At 39.1% G+C, this 21058-nt stretch overlaps 1 protein-coding gene and 1 long non-coding RNA gene across 2 annotated transcripts in view; one reads left to right on the top strand and one right to left on the bottom strand.

Moving 5' to 3' along the window:
- Positions 1-1169: 1169 nt before the first annotated feature.
- Positions 1170-14817, top strand: LOC127654298 (uncharacterized). The gene is made up of 3 exons (XR_007971913.1): positions 1170-1278; positions 10178-10349; positions 11118-14817. It is a non-coding gene; the product is annotated as an uncharacterized LOC127654298 (long non-coding RNA).
- Positions 14818-15938: 1121 nt separating this feature from the next.
- LOC127654355 (diencephalon/mesencephalon homeobox protein 1-B-like) overlaps positions 15939-21058 on the bottom strand; it is a 28993-nt gene continuing 23873 nt past the window's right edge. Inside the window, exon 8 of the mRNA XM_052141492.1 lies at positions 15939-16285. Within this exon, the coding sequence (XP_051997452.1) occupies positions 15939-16285 (347 nt within the window). The remainder of the gene's footprint in view (positions 16286-21058) is intronic.

Here is a 21058-nt window from a genome sequence, read left to right on the forward strand (position 1 = left end):
CTAAACAGGGGAGCTAGGGGAACACTAGAGTTGGCAAGCTAAGGGGTAAACAAGAGGAGTTCAAAACTAGACGAGACTAGCGGGGGGCAAAGACACGGGAAACTAAACACAATAACCAACCAGCGGGAGACGAATGTGCTGTGATATTTATAGAGACGAGTGCAGGTGTAAACAATGACAGGTGATAGGGACGAGTGCAGGTGTATACAATGAACAGGAGTGCAGATGACGCGAGTGCAGGTGTACATAATGTTCTGGCGATAGAAGTGGGCATGTGAGCCCGAGGGGGGGGGGTAGTGTACGAGCATGTGAGCTCGTAGGAGTAAAACGAGCGTGCAAGCTCGAGCGAGCAAAACGAGCGTAGAAGCTCGAGGGGGCGGAGCGAGGGAGCTGGAAGCGAGCGAGTACGCTCGCGGAGTGCGTGTGTGTGCTCGGTGAAGCAGAGCGTGCGCGTGAGCTGGACGAAGGGGAGCGCGTGTGCGTGCTCGAGGAAGCGGGGATGGGGCAGAGGAGCGGGGTTCGTGACACCAGTAATAGACCTGTTGTCACTCACAATAGCACTCGTCTCTGAATGCCTTTTGCAATGGAAACTTAAATTAATCCGTTTGGTGCAGATATTTTACATTTGTTTTGCAGATGGTATTATTTACTCACCCTCATGTTGAAAATTGTATTTCTTCCTCTTTCCATACAAATAAAAGCAGTTGCCTATGGCTGTTAAGCTGCAAAAATGATAAAAATGCACCGTAGAGGCACAGATCAAGTAGTCCATTAAACTTGTTTGCTGATTTCAAAGTCTTTTGAAGCCATATGTTAGCTTTGTGCAACAAACAGACCAAAATGTAGGAAGATTATCAGACAATAATGGCATTCATTTTGGTATTTTTCTAACACAAAGTTATTGTATGGTTTCAGAACACTCCAGAATCTAACGCACAAATCATGGACTACTTTAATTGCACTTTTTATCATTTTTGTAGATTGAGCATGGAATATAAAAGTCCTATAGGTTTGGAACGACAAGTGTGTGAGTAAATTAAGACTTCATGTCTTGCTGAACTATCCCCTTTAAATCATTAATTTGGTATTTAATGAACCACTGAACTCTCTTTTCTCTCCTCCGCTACTAAAGGTGCTCTCAGTTATACTGTCCTTTTCAACCTGCTGAACTTCCCTGCAGAGGTTGTGCCCATCTCCACAGTAACTGAAGAGGATGAAGCACAACACCATCAGTACAAGAGCAACTTTGTTGATGCGTGGGACAAAGATTTTGTTAAGGTAGGTTTAAAACAATCAAGGCATATTGCTGATGTAACATAAAAGGCATGTAGTATTTTAAGTCTTGTCTGTTTCGACATCCTTTACAATAAAATATGAGTTGCATGCATGAAGGGTGCCACAAGGAGGCAGCATATTCACAGTTACGTAGAGGGGTGTTGGAAGACTGACGTTTATGTTTTATAATATGTTTGATAAAGGGTAGGGGAGCTGTCACGCTCTTCATTCCAGTGAATATTTATCAGAGTGTAGGTTTATTTTTTTAATTAAATTTCTGTATAGGAACATACCTTAAAAGTCTTGACTATAATACATCTAATGAACATTTTCAACATTATCGCCCCCAAAACGTGTGCATTGACCATTTGTGACCAAATAGGGCGGAAAGTTGTCATAATGGCACCTGTCCTTAAACAGCATATTATAGGCTTTTAATTACAATGTAAGAGTGTTTCTTCAAATTCGGGTCATATGTCCCCTGGGATGATTCTTTATTTAAAACACTTTTTTTTTTTCTCATCAAAACTGACTTTATACCAGGCTTTCATCATTTATTTTTGGTGCTTTTTTTCTAATGCCTATTATGTATAGATTTTATTGTTTTAGCCTTGCCGCAGACCCAAGCTTTCAATATTAAACTATGAAAATCCATTATAAGAATACAAATGATTATGTTTAAAACTAATAATAAAAAAAATAGGCAAACATGCACCATTTCAATATTTTGTGTGAAAATAATTTCTTTCAATTGTTGCTAGCACTTTATTTTACAGTACTGTTTTTACGTCCTATATATTACAACAACTACTGTATAGTAATTACTAGGTACTAACAAAACCTAACCCTAACCTTAACCCATAATTAGTACATGTGGTTAGTACACTCAGTACTTTCTTGGGTAAGAACACTGTAAGTATACTAAAAGTACACATACTGGAAAATAAAGTGCAACCCAATTGTTCAAAGATTATGACTGTCCCACAGCTGTGGTGTCATTTCCGCCACAACAAATAATTTTGTCCCTAATAAAGTTTTGTTATTGTACTTGTTAAACAATTGGATGAAAGTGTGCTTCAGGTGAAATAAGGGATATTCTAAGAAAACAGAAAAATCAAGGGAAATATCACTTGTGAGCAGAAAAGTTTTATTGGCCGTTATTTCAAATCAAACTGTAATTTTGCCTAATTAAGCAAAAAGTGTGAAAGTATTATTTAACTATGTGTCCTTAAGAAATTTTTTATTTTAGCTATGAAATTAGTCTTGGTAAGACAAAAGAGTAAGCCATTTTATTTCAAAAGCTTTAAAAATGTAATTTCCATCAGTGTCATTTCCAGCACAGAAAACTACTAAAAAAAAATACAGAATTTGAGAGAAAATTATATAAATCTCTGGTGCTGCATGTACATACACTGTTTTACATACACTGTTGGACATTGTCAGAAAGTAAATAAACTAGCAAGAGAGTTAAAAATGTTTTAACAAGACTTTCTAGAAGTCTACAACACTAAAAGTGCCCGATGTTGAACAAATCCAGAAGTGGTTAAACAATTATGAAACACAAAACAATTCATGAAATTAGTAAAAGTTACTGAAATTCACAAATATATCTGACCATTGTTTTAGCCAACATATTGAAATTAATAAATGAATAACAATTAAAACATATATGACATGCAAAATAACATTGTCCTCTTAATATAATTTACACTTGCTTTAATGTGTCTCAGTGTGTTTTTTCTTGTGTTCACTTGTTTAACCAATAGGTATTTAGGTAATAGGTCATTGCTGTGGCTGGATGAAATGTGTCTGCACTTTATGAGAGAAGTTGAACAACTCACAGCCAAGAACAAACTCTCCAGGCCACATTAATGACGAAACACATACGAGATCTAATATGCCATTCGTTTGTGTATTGATTAAGCATTTGGGTTACAAATACTACGGTTGATGGTTTAATCCCAAACCAGTTATAAACTGATGAGTTGCTCCTTTGGGATTGTTAGAATACTAGAAATCTAACTGGCATCTTTTGATATAAGAAACGTGTGTGTGTGTGTGTGTGTGTGCCTACAGTAATATTATTATGACATCTTTACATTGATCATAATTTAGAATTTAATGTAAGAAGTCAACATTTTATAATTGCCCTATGGTGGTTCATTATAACAGTGTTTGGGAGCAAGTGAAACATATTAACCAGTGTTAGAAATTAACTCCTGCATGAAGGCGCAATATTTGCTCCTTGGTTTTGTTTTGTTTTTTCCCCCATTTTTGGACTCACATCATTGGCATATAATCCAACAAGGGGTGCTGAATTCAAATAATTTTAGTAATAGACCTGTTTTTGTCTGTGTGAAAATAAAATAATGATGCTGGCACCTTTCTAAGTTTTTTATTTATGTATTACCTGTAGTTTTGCTCCAAACCCATAGGTGAAAATTGCCATTTTTGTCCACTCTACAAAAAAAAAATGGATTTCATAATGGATTAGTCCACTGCAATAACAGGTAGGCCTACAGGTTGATAAAATTGACATACTGTTGTCTCTCAAACACAACCCTCACTGGGACACTGGTTTTGTCTGATAATGCATGTACAGTTTGCCATTCAACAGTCAAGTTTTGGTGGCTTTCGTGCTCTCATTCCAAAAACAGGAAGTAGTATAGCCTCTGGACAAGATTCTCTTTTCTCCTGCACCATTCTGCTGCTTTGATTCTTTTCTTTCTGTGTCTCTTTTTGTTCAAGACTCCCCAATACATCACAACCCCCCACCTCGCTTCTGCTACGTTTGAGTTTTCCTTTCTCTCCTTTCTCTCCTTCCTTGGTGAGCTTGCCCCGAGATCCTTATAGCCAAATTGGTTTACATTGGGAAGATATATGCTGTGCAAATGTGCTTAAACACATACAGTAAAAATGCAGTCAGCGCGTATCAGGATTACAGACCAAGTCAGAGGCGGAAAAGAGAGCTGCTGCACGCTGAGTCTGTCTCATCCACTTTCAGGAAGAGCAGAAGAGGATTTAGCATATCCTTGCTTGGCAGTAATTCCTGGAATGATATAATTCTACAGCAACAATAAAAGCCCAGCAGTATTGTGAAACTATTGTTTTGCAGAGTGAGACGTCGGACGGGGTCAGATGGAAGGAGTGCGGCTTTGCAGAGTTTTCAAGTGAGGATTCTCTGGAGTGGAATTATGGGAAATCAGGTTTAAATCTCAGATGTGAGGAATGAATTTGTGCTGAGCGGTTTCTCCTCTTGTCTAAGTGCAGAGTATTCATTTGATGTGTTTAAAGTTTCATGTCACTCATGGCTGGTTTTGAAGGATGCGGCAGCGCAAACTACATTGGACCTGACAGCAAACCCGCACCTCGCAAGTTAAAGTGCAGCAAGGCACACAAGGAGCATTTACATCCTTAAAGACACAACAGCAAAAAACACAGATGAGCAACAACTTGTTTTCTTTTTGATTCGCTACCATGTACTATGAAGGCCAATATCGTCGATATTGATATGTAAGGATAGTCGATATTCGGTAAATAGAGTGTAACATTAAATTATGTAGTCGTAGCCATCTTATGAAACAAAAATTGGTGAGATTTGTGTTAAACTATCTAAAGGTCATGGCTTATTTTATTATTATTATTATTATTATTATTATGTTTAAGTTGGAGAGGATAAAATGTTTGGATTTGGTATATGATGATATTTTATTTTGATCATTTCATTATTTTGAATATACTTCTGTTTCGTTTGAAGTGTAAGTTAAATTTAGAAATCTTTTTTGGTAAAATTTTATCATGTTTCAATAAATGTATTTAATTGTTCAAATTCGACCAGTAGAAGTGAAGTGTGAACCAAAACAATCCCTGTTAATACCAGCCAAACCTACCTTACAAAAATACCAAAACTACATAGCCATGCCCACTGGCCTTACGCATATGACTTATGGCATAGTGCTGCGCTTAACGCTAGCACTTTTAAAGGTGCACTCAGTGTGTGCCATCTTGGACTTACAGTTACACTTAATGGTGTGGATGCGGCATCATTCAAAATCAATAGTTTCAGTTACAGATGCCATTTGTAGAAATTCACTATTCACAATCAGCCATGATTAATTTAGTTGAAGAGTTAAAGTGTCCAATAACAAGACAGTTACTGAGATTAGGCTATTCAGCTGGTCAAGTGATTCTAAAATTTCAGCCCCCATGAGGGCACCCCTGCCCCATGTAGAATAAAATGGCTTTTATAATGTTAATGATATAACTAGAGCCCTCGTCTCTTGTGAGTGGTCATGATTTTATACATATTTTTCAAAATTTCTATAAAGTTCTTTAGGAGTAAAACTTTTAATGGGGAAAAATACTGAATGCACTTTTAAAATAGGAACCCTCTTCTGATTACGAGATTTATTTCACTCACTTTTGGCACCCCCAGCTGGACATTTCACTTCTAAGCTGCAGCAAAACATGTAAAAGGCATGTTATTTTGCAAAAATGGTGCAACGGTCACGTAATGTTCATGAGATTGGGCTGAAAACACCTTAAAGCTAATACGCTAAAAGCCACTAAACTCCAATTTTGATAAGATTTTTTTGTATCTTTGAAGTGTAAATACCTGTTTTTATGCTTCATCTTGCAAAATCTCAATGCCTCCAAAGTGTTAAAAGTCAGACTCTCCCCTTTAATACTTCCCCATTTTACACTCATCCCTGAAGGCTAAAACAAAACTCATACCATGCCATTCAAACAGCCCCTTTTTCACACTCCTTTATGGTTCCACTAAAGGTCTTAGCTGTGCCGCAAAGGAGTGCTGTCACTGTGGAACCTGAGCCCATTGATGAAATGACAGCCAGTGCCAGAATATGATCCTAATCCTGTTCCCAGCATTCTTTATCACACTGCCATCGCAATAACGGCACATATTCAAGCAGCTGTCAACTCACCAAATCCCTATGACGGTGAGCAACCCTGATAGACATCATAGAGCTCAAGAGGACATTAACAGCTTAACAACACACACACACATAGGCAATGCACCCAACCAAAAAAACTGCTCACAACATGTTGGATAAAACTGTGACAGCAGAAATTCACATCTGATCCTCCTGTTTTAGGGTCATTGTTGACCCGGGACAGGTAAAGAATACATTATAAATACAACATAGATTTTGATACTGGAACCAAATGCTGTGACTTTGTCAAGACCATCAAAAAATTTTAATAAAAATACAATTATTTTTTGTAGATAATAGTTTAAGAGAAATAACAATTTAAAACAAATTGTTCTTTCCATTGTCTTAACGGGTCAATATTGACCTGTATGTGAGGAACCAGTTGTGACCTTTTTGACAGACTTTCTGGGTGTAATACAGCTTTAAATATTTTTTTTTCTATAAATCAAATGTGACCTAAAAATATTTGACATTTTCTCAAATGTATCCCCTAGCCCCACACTGTTCTCTAGCTCTCCTACCTGCTCCCCTGTGTAGTGCATCTTTCCCACTCAAACAGGGTTTCTGCTCACATGCACGTCCACACAACGTAAACCCACAGAGAGAGATTTTTTTTTATTTTTTTTACTACAGTAATATTCAGTATATCTCATTGTGGCAGGGCGGAGGGCGGGGCCGGGTCGTTATCCTACACACCCGGTCCCGTATTAGGCTAATTATGCCTCCGTGAGGGTTAAAGGTCAACTGCAGGGGATCGCCACACACATTTTTTACCCTATCATTATACACTTTGGTACCACAGTATAACATATTTTATTAAGAAGGGTGCTGTTGTACACAAATCAAGAATTTATATATATTGAATGGTTTTCAATATGGGTCAAAAATTGATTAATTATCACTAGAACAGTAGTTCCCACAACCTGGTCTCATACAAACACGCTAATACTATTCATACATTTTTTGCGAAATGACTTTTATGTGACTTGTTGTGTGTATCGTGGTATTTTGCTGTACTGAACACTAGAGTCGCTAAAACAATAATTACTTTTATTCACTTTCACACAAATTACGATTAAAACGACAGATTATCAGTAAACATTTACTTTTCTTCCTCTTCCTCACACAATGCTATCTTATGACATCTAAACACTTTTAATATAGCAATGTAACGTAATGTAACGCGGTACATTTTAACGTTTGCATTACATAACCAACTACATTCACAAGCTTGTTCATGTGCGGGCAAATTACACAGTAGTTCAACTGATAGAGCGTTGCATTTGCGATACAAATTATCTAAAATAATGTAAATAATATAAATAAAATGTACTGCATTTAAATGCTATAATGCCAAAAAATGTCGAGTCTGTGACAGGATTGTCCAAACTGAGAGGAAACCGTTCTGTCCATGAGGTTTTCATTGTGGAGGAAAAAAGTAACTATGGTGACGCCTTGCTTCCTTGTTGCAAGTAAATCCTTATTTAATGTAGGCTCTAGTCTGGTCCGAATTTTCTTTTACCTTGCGTTTGTGTTGGCATCTAAGGCTTTGTTCACACAGGCAGAAAAAAATCAGATTTTTTTGGCCAATCTTACTCAAATCCATTTAGGTTTTTGTAGTAGGAAAAAGACACAAAAAATCTGATTTTTACAAGCCTGATCCAAACCACATTCGAAGGTGGTTTGGAATCCGATTAAAATCAGATTTTTCTTAATGCTTCTCAGTCAGATTTCATGTGTTTTTTTCCATCATTTGCTGTGCACGACAGGTTGGTTCATCAGGTGTTGCGATGAGAAGACATGTACTGTTTTCCAAATGGCATAAATGATGCCTTCACAGTGCACTTTGAAGGGAAAACTATAACTATTGCCACACTGTAGGATCGTTACAAGATTACATAAAAAGTAAGTTCAGACTGACAGCTATATTAAACCTTTCAGTCCTCCGACAGTGGAAGAGAAGCTCTTCTGATTGGAACGCACCCGTCATATATACTGTACGATACAGGACAGCAAAGCAGTGCAAACCTCTTTTATAATAATACAGACATTGGCTTTACTTACTGAGAGCCACCAAAGCACGATGAGGTTGTCTCAATGTCTCATGCGAATACGGCACGCTTGAGCATTTTGAGCGTTTTAATACAGGACAGGGGTCCTCTACACTAAACCTAACCAAAATGTCTTAAAAAGCTCTGAAATTAAATATGGAACCTCGTTATTTACTTTGTGGTGCTTCTATAACACTTTCGGCTCACATGTCGTCTCCTGTGCTCTTCAGGACTCCTACCCCATGTCTGTTTCATTGCAAGTGCAATGCTCTGTCAGTTGAGTTACCACGCAATTCAATTGCACTTGAACAAGCTTGTAAATGTAGTCGGTTATGTAAGCTAATGCAAATGTTAAAATGCATCATGCACAGTGGTGGAAAGAGTACTGATGAGACTCCTCACAGTATTTAGTGAGAAATATGATTGATTCAAACACTAAAAGTGGTCATTCTGTATATGTATCATTGTATTATAGTTGTAATAAAGTATTTTTTAACTTTATGGTTATTTAATATATTGAGATATTATTATTATTATTATTAAGTAAATTGTAGCATTTGGTTACATTATGTTTTGTGATTTCTCATACCTTCTTTATATAACATCCATCTCTTGCACACATTTGGCCTCTAGCGGTTGAGGCTTTTCAGACAGATAAACAGCAACACAAGGCAGGGAAGTACAGTACAGCACTGTGAGTGAAAGTGTTACCCTCTAGGAAAGTTTATTTTGAACAAGAGGGGTGAAGCGGTTACGGAATTTAATGCGGGAGTACAATACCGGATATAGCCCGTCTGTGTGCGCGATGGTGCGATGAACCAGACAGCGGGGGAAAAAAACTTTCAGTGAAAAGTCAATAGAAGATCGCAATGTATGTAATTGTAACTATATTATTAATAAAATATGGAAACTCATGGCGTGGACATTTTTTGCCTCCCTATTTTGAATTTCTGGGGTATTTTTGATACTTTTGTTCAGTGGCATTTTTGCCACGAGTCCCCGTTTATTTCCGACACTATTGGCCTTGTATCTTTCTAAGGTATTTAAAGATTGTTTTAGACATATAGTAGCCAGTCCACAAGATATCCCCACATACAGTATATGTGAAAGTACATTGTGTTAATGTTTGACATTTAAAACATTGCCTACCTTAAAAACAAGTGAAGTTTGATCAGACGGTTCCCTCGTACCTGAATGAACGGCACCTTTCCAAAATAAAGTCCAAAAAACAGATTTAGCACTTTTAACTTTCTTCTTCCCAAATACTGAAATATTATGCATTGTTTTTGTACTTTGTAATTGTGGCGAAAAATAAATGTATGAAGTTGAATACTTCTTACTTACTAAACTTAATAAAAAGTAGCCTATAATTATTTATTCTTAAAAAAAAAAGTAGAAAAATGTACTCGAGTAACCTACTGTATTGAGAGTAGTTGTAATTTGTTACTTTTCACGCTATAGTAGGCTAAATGTGTTTCGATGTCATAAGATAGCATTGTGTGTGGTTTTACTTGCGATTTTTGTATGAAAGTGAAAAATGTCATTGTTGTTGTAGCGCTTCTAGTGGTAGATTCACCTGGAAGCTACAGCAATGTGTACAATGAGCCACGAAAAAATCCACTGGCAAAATGATAGGTATAGTAATGTGATTCTAGGCTGAGAAATGGCATAGGAGAAAAGTATTTTAACATTAAAAAAAATAAAGAAAACACATCATATATACTTTTCCTCGATTTTCTTTCTGGAATGTGGATGAAATTAATCTTTTAGAACAACAGCATATAAAGTGAAGTATGGGCTGTTAACAGGTGTTTGAACATGGCCGCTTTTCTCACTCTATTCCTGTGTTTTTGCTCAATTTAATCCTCTGGTATCCTGACCCATGCTAATCTCTTACAGCAGAGAGCCTCTGAGTCACCTGCCAAACCTCTGACAGGTGGGTGGTGACGGTCTCGCTCAAGGTGACCTGGGTGATGGACTCATTTTCTGCCAATGTGTTTTAAGCTCTTCACTGGATCACTTATCAAGATTAACATGTTAAAGATGTGTATGTTTGAAAGACATAGAGAAGGTACATATGTAGAAAACATTTCTCTGTAGCAACCATGTAATGTTTGCTATTGATTTTGTAAATGCTGTACAGGCAATCGAGTGAAAATAGATTAAAAATGCCAATGTTGATCTAAATCTGAGGTTAAATGTGAAGTCCATCAAAGTACCTTAAACAAATATTTACTTAATGCTCTCTAATCCCTCGGCTCTGTGGAATATTGTCTGGTCAATGGTGGTCATTATCACAAAATAAATCCTGACCGGGTGAACAGGACCGATGGGAATGATCAGCTGACTACATTATCACAGTAGTGTGAGAAGACAAAATGTGGGGTAATACGAGAGACATGAAACTAGCACAACTATGTAGGAAATAAGTAGCCTGCTGAAACAACAGTTTAGTGGATCATTAAACTAAAATATTTGATGTCACAATTGACCAGAGAATCAAGTATTCCATTACGAGGGACAACAAAGCATTAAGTCAAAATTTATTTCAGGTACTTTGATGGATTTCACATTTACCCTCAGATTTAGATTGAGCATGCTCCACATGTAAACATTTTTTACATTTCCTTCCTTGCAGTGTTGGGTTAATCTAATTACCCTTTTAATCAATAGTAGTGTAACGCATTACATTTTAAATTCTTGTTATCAGTTACTGACTTTAAATAAAGGTAATCACTTTACTTGGGTTACATTTACTCAAAAATATTATTTATGTATATTACATTCAGAATATGAATTCATATGTTCATATGTATGTCTGTTTGTGTTTCTGTAACAGCTGAAGTATGTGTGACAATAAACAAGGAGGAAAAGTAGACATTATTTTGAATACGTTGAGTGAATTTTTTGAAAAACTGGAAGATCTTGAGAATAGGAGCCGCCGGAATAACATCCGAATTGTTCAATCCTGAGCATGAAGAAGACAGAGATATGGTGAAATTCCTAGACAAACTCTTCCTGAGTCTGCTAGACATAACAGGCCACAAGCTGGAAATCGAGCGAGCTCACGGAGTCCCGGCTCGCAGATATGCTGAGGGAGACAGGCCCCGATCAATTCTGGCCAAATTTCTGAGATCATCCAATAAAGATCTAGTGAAGCAAAGGAAAGCTTTCTTGGAAGAATTACAACATTTTCTTGTTCCGCGAATTTGACAAGAGAAACGTGATTGATTCAAGGAATGCAAGAAACTCTTACATCAATGGAAGATTGCTTTTGCTCTGATGTTCCAGGCCAAATTGAGAATAGATACTAAGGATGGCCGCAAAGTATTTACATGCCCACAACAAGCGATGTCCTTAATAAAGTCAATGAGGTGAGTAAGCCAATTTGGTTTTTCTCATATGGCCTCAAGTGGATCGAATCTGCTCTCTGAGGAGGCTGGGTGTCATTTCGTTTCTTTTTGTGTTGTTCTGCCTAGTGGCTGGAGTATGTTTTAAGAAAAAAGGGTCGCTTTTACACTGAAGTTCCCGGCTAAATTGAGAATAGATTCTAAGGATGGCCGCAAAATATTTCTATGCCTACAACTAGCGATGCCTTTCATAAAATCAGTGGATGGAGGAAGTCATGGTGTGTTACTTCATCTGCTGAACTCTTGGAACAGCAGGCACAGTGATCATTCATTGACTGTCCAAGAAAACTGAACGACTTTATTATACATTTTTATTTTATGTATTTTTTTGTGCTGGTTCCGCTAGTGGATGGAATTTCTTTTGTGGATGAACACACCTTCGAGACAGTTTTGTGAATGAACCTACACGTTCTTTGTGCCTATTTTGCCTATTGGCTGGAGTTTGTTTTATAGATTATTTTCTGTTATGTATTTCTGTCTCACACAATTTATACAGAAACACTGGTCTTTGCAATCTGATGGCAAAGTTGTCGCGGGGACTCTCGTAGGTGTACGTGGACTCTTTGAGTTTATATGGATGGAAGCCAGTTGGTGCTGTTGTGCACACGTTTTTTCTGTTTTTTTCCTGGGAAAGTTTGGGGTGATAGTTGCACTAATGTTGGAATGTTTATAATTTTATTTCTGACACAAAATTTAATTTTTTCTAATATGTCAAAATGTCAAATGTTTACATGAGTGGATTGTCTCTCTCCATGTGGAATGTGAACGGGTTGGGGCACCCCATTAAAAGGAAGGTTATTTATTTTCTTCAACGTAAGAAATATAATATAGTGTTTCCTCAAGAAACGCATCTTTCCCCACAGGAAGAAAATTTGGGAAGATATGGGGTGGACATATTTACTTTAGTGCTGGCACAAGTAAGAGCAGGGCAGTCATTACATAGATAAGTAAACATCTATAATTCAAATGTCTCAAACAGATTAAAGATAAATTAGGTAGAGGCATTATTGTTGTAGCTGAAATTCAGGGGCAAAGGTTGATTTTGGCTAATATTTATGCACTTAACGCTGATGATCAGGGTTTTTTTTTATAGATCTTGAAGGGATGCTGCAAGCCGCTGGTACCCCTCATTATATAATATTGGGAGGAGACTTTAATCTGTTGATGGACTCAGTTCTTGATCATAGTGAAGCAAAAGTGCGCAATCCCCCTAGAGCAACAGTGACGCTTCACAGGATGTATAAAAATCATGGTCTTGCAGATATTTGGAGAATATCTTGTAGGGACTATACATTTTCTTCATCAGTCCATAATATTTATTCTAGAATAGATTTTTTTATAGATTTTTTAAGTCCCTCATTTCATCTGTTGTTGATTACTCAATTGGAACATTTTAATCTCAGATCATGCCCTGATGTGTTTAGAAGTGTTGCCACAGATGGAGAAAAAGAAATCATGTAGTTGGTGCTTTAATTTATCCCTTTTGCAAAATTCTGAATTCCAACAAATGTTAAAGGCTGAAATCAATGTTTATTTGGAGACCAACTGGTCCTCAGTATCCTCTGTGGTTGTGGCTTGGGAGGCACTTAAGACGGTTCTTAGGGGCCAGATCATACAGTATGCCTCATTCATCAAAAAATCCAAAGGACGAGAACTCGTGGAATTACAAAGGAATATTAAAAGTGCCGAGGCACAGCTGAAGTGCTAAATGTCGCCTGATGGCCTAAGACAATTGACCCGATTGAAATACAGATATAATGCTATTTTCTCGTGGAAGGCTGAGTTTTGGGTATTCGGGGCAAGACAGTCATACTTTGAGTCGGGGGACTAAGCAGGGAAGCATTTGGCTAAGTAAATAAAGCAGAGAGTCTTTTTCTACCATTCCCTCAGTGAAATCTGCTGGTGATAAAATATTTACCTCAGCCATTGATATTAATAATGCTTTTAAAGAATTCTATCTTGAGCTCTATAGTTCCACGTCTTCGTCTACAGATGAAGATATTAGAAATTTGTGGAACCATTAGAACTCTCTGAATTGACGATGGAGCAAAAAATGGATTCTGAGATAAACTTGGAGGGGCTTGACGAGGTAATTAAGGCCTGGCCTTCAGGCAAAACTCTGGGGCCAGATGGCTTTGCCACCAAGTTTTTTAGATCTTATGCTACAGAACTTGCTCCACTTTTGTTTGAAGTTTATACAGAATCATTAAAGAATGGAAAGCTTCCGCCAACCATGACACAAGCCTGGATCAGTCTGATTCTTAATAAAGACAAAGATCCAAGCAAGTGTAAAAGTTACCATCCAATTTCCCTGATAGAGCTAGATGTTAAAATATCGTTAAAGATTTTGGCTAACCGATTAAGTAAAGTTATAACATCTCTTAAACATACAGACCAGGTAGGGTTTATTCTGGGCCACAGCTCTTCTGATAACATTAGGCGTCTCATCAATATTATGTGGTCAGTGTTAAATGATCAGACTCTGCCACCACACCTGACGTGAAAAGGCGTTTGATATGGTAGAATGGGATTATTTTACGATTTAAACTTGTTATTGGAGGAGGAAGTGTGGGCTAGTATTCTAAAAAAGGCAAGCCTGCATCTAGAGATGCAATAGTGCGCATTATGCAATTTAAGATTTATTGGACCCCTTCTAAATTGTATAGGCTTGGTCTTAAAGACACACCCACTTGCTGGCGATGCCATTCAGAAGATAGAGATGCACCCATGTTTTTTGGGGGTACTCAATTACTCAAAGTACTCAAATTTCATTCTTCCCCAGACTCTGCATTTTGGGAGATGGGGAGTCATAAATTTGGAGGATAAGTACATACGAAATTGGGTTTTGACCAGTGCAATGATTGGTCGGCAGGTAATTTTAAGTGAATGGAAGTCAGAGGGAGCAGCCTCATTCCCAGAGTGGTGTGAGGAGATTGGGAGGGTGGCTGCTTTCGAGAAGGGGTCGAACAGAAGGATGGGAGTTGGGAATTTTTTCAATAGGAAATGGGGCAACTATTTCGTTTTTAAATTATACTTGATTATTATATTTTCTTTTTTGTTGTTTTAGTTTTGTGTGTGTGTGTGTCTGTGTGTGTGTTTGTCTATATTCTATTGACCAAAGGAGTGTTCGTGGAGGGTCAGGGTGGGGTGGGAGATTGGTAGGGGGAGGGGATATAGTGTGGGTTTAATGTTAAAAGTGATTGATACATTATAATATGTTTTTTCTTTGTGCTAACTTATGAAACAATAAACATTTATAACAATTACATCACTAACGTACGTTCATTCTTCTGTTAAAAATTGTATATCATATAAACTGTAAAGTTGTTTAAATCATATTTTTTTGTTAAATTTAAAATTGTACATATCTTTACACAGAAATGTTTAGTATGGGATTTTATCACAATAAAATCATGTTAACACACAAATTGTTTACTTCTTTTGAAAGTGAGTGTTTTAACGTTTACTGGTTGCCCCATTCACTTCCATTGTAAATGTTTCAATGTAAACCAGATTTTTGCTCTTTTAATAAAAAAGCAGGGTCAAGTCAAAACCAATTTTTGTGGGAACCAACCAACATTATGCCACAAATGCTGTTACTTGTACTGATCCTGGAATATTTCTTTAAAGTCAGAAGTACAGACTTCTGTACTAAAACAAGAAAGCTCTGAGAACATCCACTTATTACTGATACACATTCAGTTAATATATGTGATTTATTCCTTTTCATCTCACTAATAAGTTATTCACATTTATGTATTTAAACAATTCAGAGGAAACCAATAGAATCTAACAAATCACTTGACATGGTTTCAGGAGCATCAGTCCAGGTGCTGCAGAAGTCTCTCATCCATGTGCTTTATATCCCTTTGTAGCAGCCACAGATGCTGAAAACATTTAAACATCTCTTCAAATATACAAACCTTCTAATGAGTTTGTGGACCTGAAACAGCTTAAATGGATGTGAAACAGATGTGCTCTTTTTTATGTTTCCAAGTGTTCTGACCTCTGCCATGCAGCCAGACCAGGAGGAATTTCAAAATGTTTATCTTAACACTTAAAACTTGTCCATTTTCCAAACAGTTTCAAATACTCCATGCTGTATTATAATGAAATAGCTCCATTTTAGGGTGATTTCAGCATGGTAATATGATGTAGATCCTGGACACAAAACGTTCACACGTAGTTCAATCAGAGCTTGTTTCTTCCCCAGTGATTGCATGAAGCTGTGCATTTCTTCTCATCTGAGGTCAATTTGGTAGCATATCCAAGCCTAGTGAGGCAGCATGCTGCTTTGCCCTCAGTCGAAGGTTTTCAATGCTTGTAGCTTTGCTATTTAGGGCCGGAAGAGCCCCGGAGGCCTGCAGCAGTGGACTGCTCCACATTTGCTGGGCTTGAGACAGGGACTGGTAGTAAGACTGACAAGTCAGTGATCCCAGCGGAGACGCCATGTTCACGTTTACGCCCAGGTAGGGTAAGGAAGAGGGTGTGGTCATGTCGAAGGGAGGATAGTGAACGAGGTTGTTGGTGGCAGCCATGTGCTGGCGAAACTGTTCCTGCAGACGGAAAAGACTGAGAGGGGATGATGCATAGGAATTCGTCTGAGCCACCCCGCCGCTGACGCCACTGGAGGAGGGTAAAGCCAGAGAATCAAGCACCACATCTGGGGCAGAAAGGAAGATGACAAGCTGTAATATTGTATACATTTAATTCTAACGTTCTTAAAGGAATAGTTCACCAAAAATGTTAATCCTGACATCATTAAAAGAATATTTCATTTACAAACCCTCATATTTTCTCAAACTTGTTTGATTTCTAAACAATGCAAATGAATGGTGACCACATTTTTAAACTCCAAAACAGCACTAACTCCAAAGGCTGAAAAGATAATCCAAAAAACTCTATGGAACTCCATGTCTTCTGAAGTAACCAATCAATTGGGTGATAGCAGACCAAAATGTAACTCTTTTTTTCACATTACATTTTGACAATTCATTCTCTAGGCACAATCATGATTTCAAGCTCTATTACATTTCCTAGTGGTTGACACATGCGCAGAGCACTAGATGCTAGGAAGTGTAATCAAGCTTAAAATCATGATTGCCAAGGAGGCTGCTGATGTCAAGATATAAAGTGAAAAAGGAGTTATATTTTGGTCTGTTCTCACTGAAAATTTATTAGATTGCTTCAAATAACATGGATTTAGAGTCTTTCTTTGAAATGACAAAAAAAGCATGATAAAAATGTCAAGAAAAAATTTAAGAGTGGACAACAGAGGGCAAGATTTTCAGTAAATTACTTACATTTCAGTCAGTGGGACATAAAACATTTATAGCATTTTTTTGTTCTTGTGGAACCATCCACTTGCACATTAATTAAATGTACGGAGTCAACAAGTGGACAGGGAGAGAATTTAAAAAATAAATTTAAATGTATGATCAATCTTGTGATAACTACGGTTTAACCAAAAATACCATAGTTCAGCTATGGTTACAGTAAAACCTTGGTTAATTTAATTAATCTGGGATGAATAAAGGTAGTGCAAGGGAATCCATAATATCTGTGAGGGAACAATTATTGCAATGGAACGGAACACAAAACCACTTCAGAAGAAATGGATTAAAACACTTCAAGGTTTTAGACCCAGTTGACCTGCATTGTATGGACTTACAGAGCTGAAATATTGTTCTAAAAATCTTCATTTGAGTTCAGCAAAAGTAAATGTCATACACATCTGGGATGGCATGAGAGTGAGTAAATGATGAGACTTTTAATTTTGGGGTCAACTATCCCTTTATCGAGGTTTTAAGTAGATGATTTTACTTTGGGATGTGTGGCAGAGCTCATTTCATGACCACTGGTGGGAAAAGCAATGATAAAGAAAATGACAGAAATTTTAGATAAACATTGTTAAGGTTATATAAAAAAGTAAAAGTTAACAATGTTTTGATGTGAAAGTGTATAATAAAATATAAAACTTAATTCCAAATACTTATAGAGATATTTTCTAGAGAATAATTTTCAATCTGTTTGAAAAACTCTGGGATTTGGTCAAAAGAGGGTCTTCAAATGTTTTACTTCCCAGTTTTGAATATGTTTTGCTTTTAACTAAGGTAGAAGACACCTTTGTTCAAAGGTATAATGTGCCTAGTTTTGTCATCTGTTTTTAAACCCAGTCTTTTCAGTTGTTATTTGCTCAGTTTTCTGTTGAAGTAAGTCAACCTCAGTTCTTTCCCTGTGCTATATGCCTGTATGTTCTTATACTTTTGAGATTATCTGACTTTTCTAACTTCTGGAATTTGTCCCTTATTTTGGTGCCTCTCCATATGGATTGTATACCTTTCTTGTAGTTTTGGAATTGCCTTTTCCCCTAAGACTGATTTGTGCCTTTGTATCTCCTGTTGGATTACCTTTTGTGTTCAGTAAAGACAACCTTTTGAACAACACACTGTCTCTATTTGCATTTGGGTCCAAGAGTTAATGTGTTAATGTGCTAGAGACCTGGGTTTAAGCATCAACTTGGCATCCGTTATAACAAAGTATCATACTTTGCCCATATTCACTCTAATATAACATATATACTTAAAAGAATTTGAGATCTATTATATTTTATTTAGTTTTGGAGTTATGAAAAAGTATTTTAGTTTGTTTTAGTTTTTCCAATAATGTAAGTTTTTATTTTAGTAAATGAAAATCATTTTTGTTTTCGTTAACTATAATAACACCGTTGCAAAACTTATTGCGAGGGAACATAAAACTTTTGTGATGGTATGCAAACTATTGTGAGGGAATGTAAAACTATTGCGAGGGAAAGAAAACTATTGTGAGGGAATGTAAAACTATTGTGAGAGAATGCAAAACTTTTGCGAGGGGAACAACTTATAGTGAGTGAATGCAAAGATATTACAAGGGAACACAATTTGCGAGTGGATGTAAAATTAAATGCAAGGGAGCGTAAACTTTTACAAGGAAATGCAAAACATCATGTGAGGGAACGCAAAATTATTATGAGGGAACGCAAAACTTATTGTGGAGCGCAAAATGTATTCCAAGGATACGCAAAACATATTGTGAGGGAATGCAAAACTATATCAGAAAATAAATTCCCTCACTGTCCTCTAAGGGTTTCCATTGAAATTTTGGTGACATAGTGGATGTTTTGGTTCTCTTACGAGAGGTTCTCTCGTATTGCGTAAGCTAGCTTACGCTACGGGAAAGATTCATCTTTTCTGAGATATTGAAGCCAAAAAATTATCCTTAATTTTTGTATCCATTGTCAACGCAGTGCGGCAGCTGCAGACCTTGAGCGGGCTATCTAGCGAGCTCATAGGTTGCTCTGCGGCAACTGCTGCAGCCTATAGACGAGCTTGGGTGAACTCGCATCCAATGAGAGGCGTCCGCGCGCTCACTGCATCAAAGCCCGCCAAAATGGGCGTGACTAGAGTGCATATAAGCGTAGTTCGTAGGCTGGAACCCTGATTTTCATCTCTTCAGCGAAGCTCTTCGCATCACTGAACTGGAAGCCGCGTCGCCGTTCGAGGGGCATCAAGCAAGCGTGGACAGCGCTCGAAGAAGCCGGCTGTCTTCGCCACCTTCAGCCGTCCTGCGAGCTACGCCATCCGGCGACGTATCCTTTTTAAAAGCAAGCTAGTTCTTAAGAACTTCACAAAAGAGTACGAGCGTCTTTTTTAAGATGCCTCGCTCCACTTGCGCCTCATGCCGCGCTCCTCTCAGCACCGGAGACCGCCACATCATCTGCGCTCTCTGCCTGGGACTGGGGCATGCAGAGCTCGCCCTCGCCGAAGGCGGATGTGATCTCTGCGAGGAGCTGCCGATGTCGACCCTGCGGGCTCGACTCAAAGCGCTCAGGACCGAAGCCGCCGCGCCGCCTTCCGTTCAGCCACGCAGAAAAAAGCACCGCTCTCAAAGGCTGCCGGAAACAATGGTAGAAGCGATTGCCTCGCCGGAGCCCATCCCTCGAGCATCGCCTTCACCCTCCCCACCCACCCGGGACGCGCAGTTGCCGCCGAGCGGCTGCTCTGCTGCCATCTCGGACGAAGAAGCGGAGGATAAGGGCTGTTCCATCATGGCTTCGGACAGCGAGTGGTCAGGCTCCACCGGCCCAGGAATCCAGCAGGACCCGTCGAGTCGGGAACTACACGCCTCACACAGGCGTCGACCGCTCGGCTCAGTGGTCACGCCACTGAGCAGGCACCAACAGACTGACGCTGCTTACAGAGCGCCGCACCGCTACCGGCGTCCTTCCGCGAACTCCGCGAGCTCAAATCATGGAACGCCTCGCCAGGGTCATCCACGCTCCACCTCTTGCTCGTGACGCCACTGAGAAGGCTACTTTCCATCCTCCGTCGAGATGCGTAGCACACCTTTGCCCGCCTCGCGAGATGGCGGTCTAAACCAGTGCTCCCGTCTAAGGCCCGCAGAACAACTTCCGCCTGTGTTGGCTGCGCCTATTCCGCCGCCGGCCAAGCTGCATCTGCTCTGCACTCTATGGCCGTCCTACAGATCCTCCAAGCGGACCTTCTGCGGGAGTGGGATGAGGAAAGTAGGCATCCAGAGGCGGTTGCAGACATACGGAGTGCTACGGACCTCGACCTCCGCGCTACCAAAGCTAAAACCCAAGCTATAGGGAAGTGCATGGCCGTGCTGACTGTGACCGAGAGATATCTGTGGTTAACGCCAGCCGACATGGGAGAAGCAGAGCGCTCTACGTTCCTCAACGCACCGCTCTCTCCATCCGGTCTCTTCGGCTCCGCGGTGAGTGGTATCATTGACCGGTTTCAGAGGTCCAAAAAGCCACACAAGCCATGAATCTCTTTCTGCCTCGTCGCGCTAGCTCCTCTGCAGGCCGCTCACGTGATCAGCCTCCTGCACGAGCCTCTTCACAGCGCCCAGCTCAACAAACTCAGACTTCTCAGCGTCGACAGGGCGGCCGCCCTCGATCGCGCTCAGACAGCCGCCGCAGACCGCCGCCCCCCCGCGGGCCTCGATTTAAGGTAACGCTGAAACCAGAGCAACCGAAGTCTTCCTAACTTTGTTGAACAAACGACGGCTCAGTCCCGCCGCGGCCGGACCACCGTCAAAGCTTTGCCCCCTGTCAGTCCCCTTCTCTCAGGCTACTACAGTGGTGAATTTAGCAGCCAACAAGCCGGTGACACTGCCCGCTTGCCTGCACTCAAACGCCGTTTTCACGGCGACCCAAATAAATCTTGTAAAGAGCAAACATGTCTTATGTGTAGAAAATGTGCCCACAACCCAGTGTTCGCCCCTACACACAAGCATAACACATCCCGTGCCCCTATCAGAGCATGCTCTCATAAAGCGGTTACTGAACCGCTCGAGCGTCAGAGTC

Source organism: Xyrauchen texanus, chromosome 13, assembly GCF_025860055.1.
Source record: "Xyrauchen texanus isolate HMW12.3.18 chromosome 13, RBS_HiC_50CHRs, whole genome shotgun sequence".
Lineage (NCBI taxonomy): Eukaryota > Metazoa > Chordata > Actinopteri > Cypriniformes > Catostomidae > Xyrauchen > Xyrauchen texanus.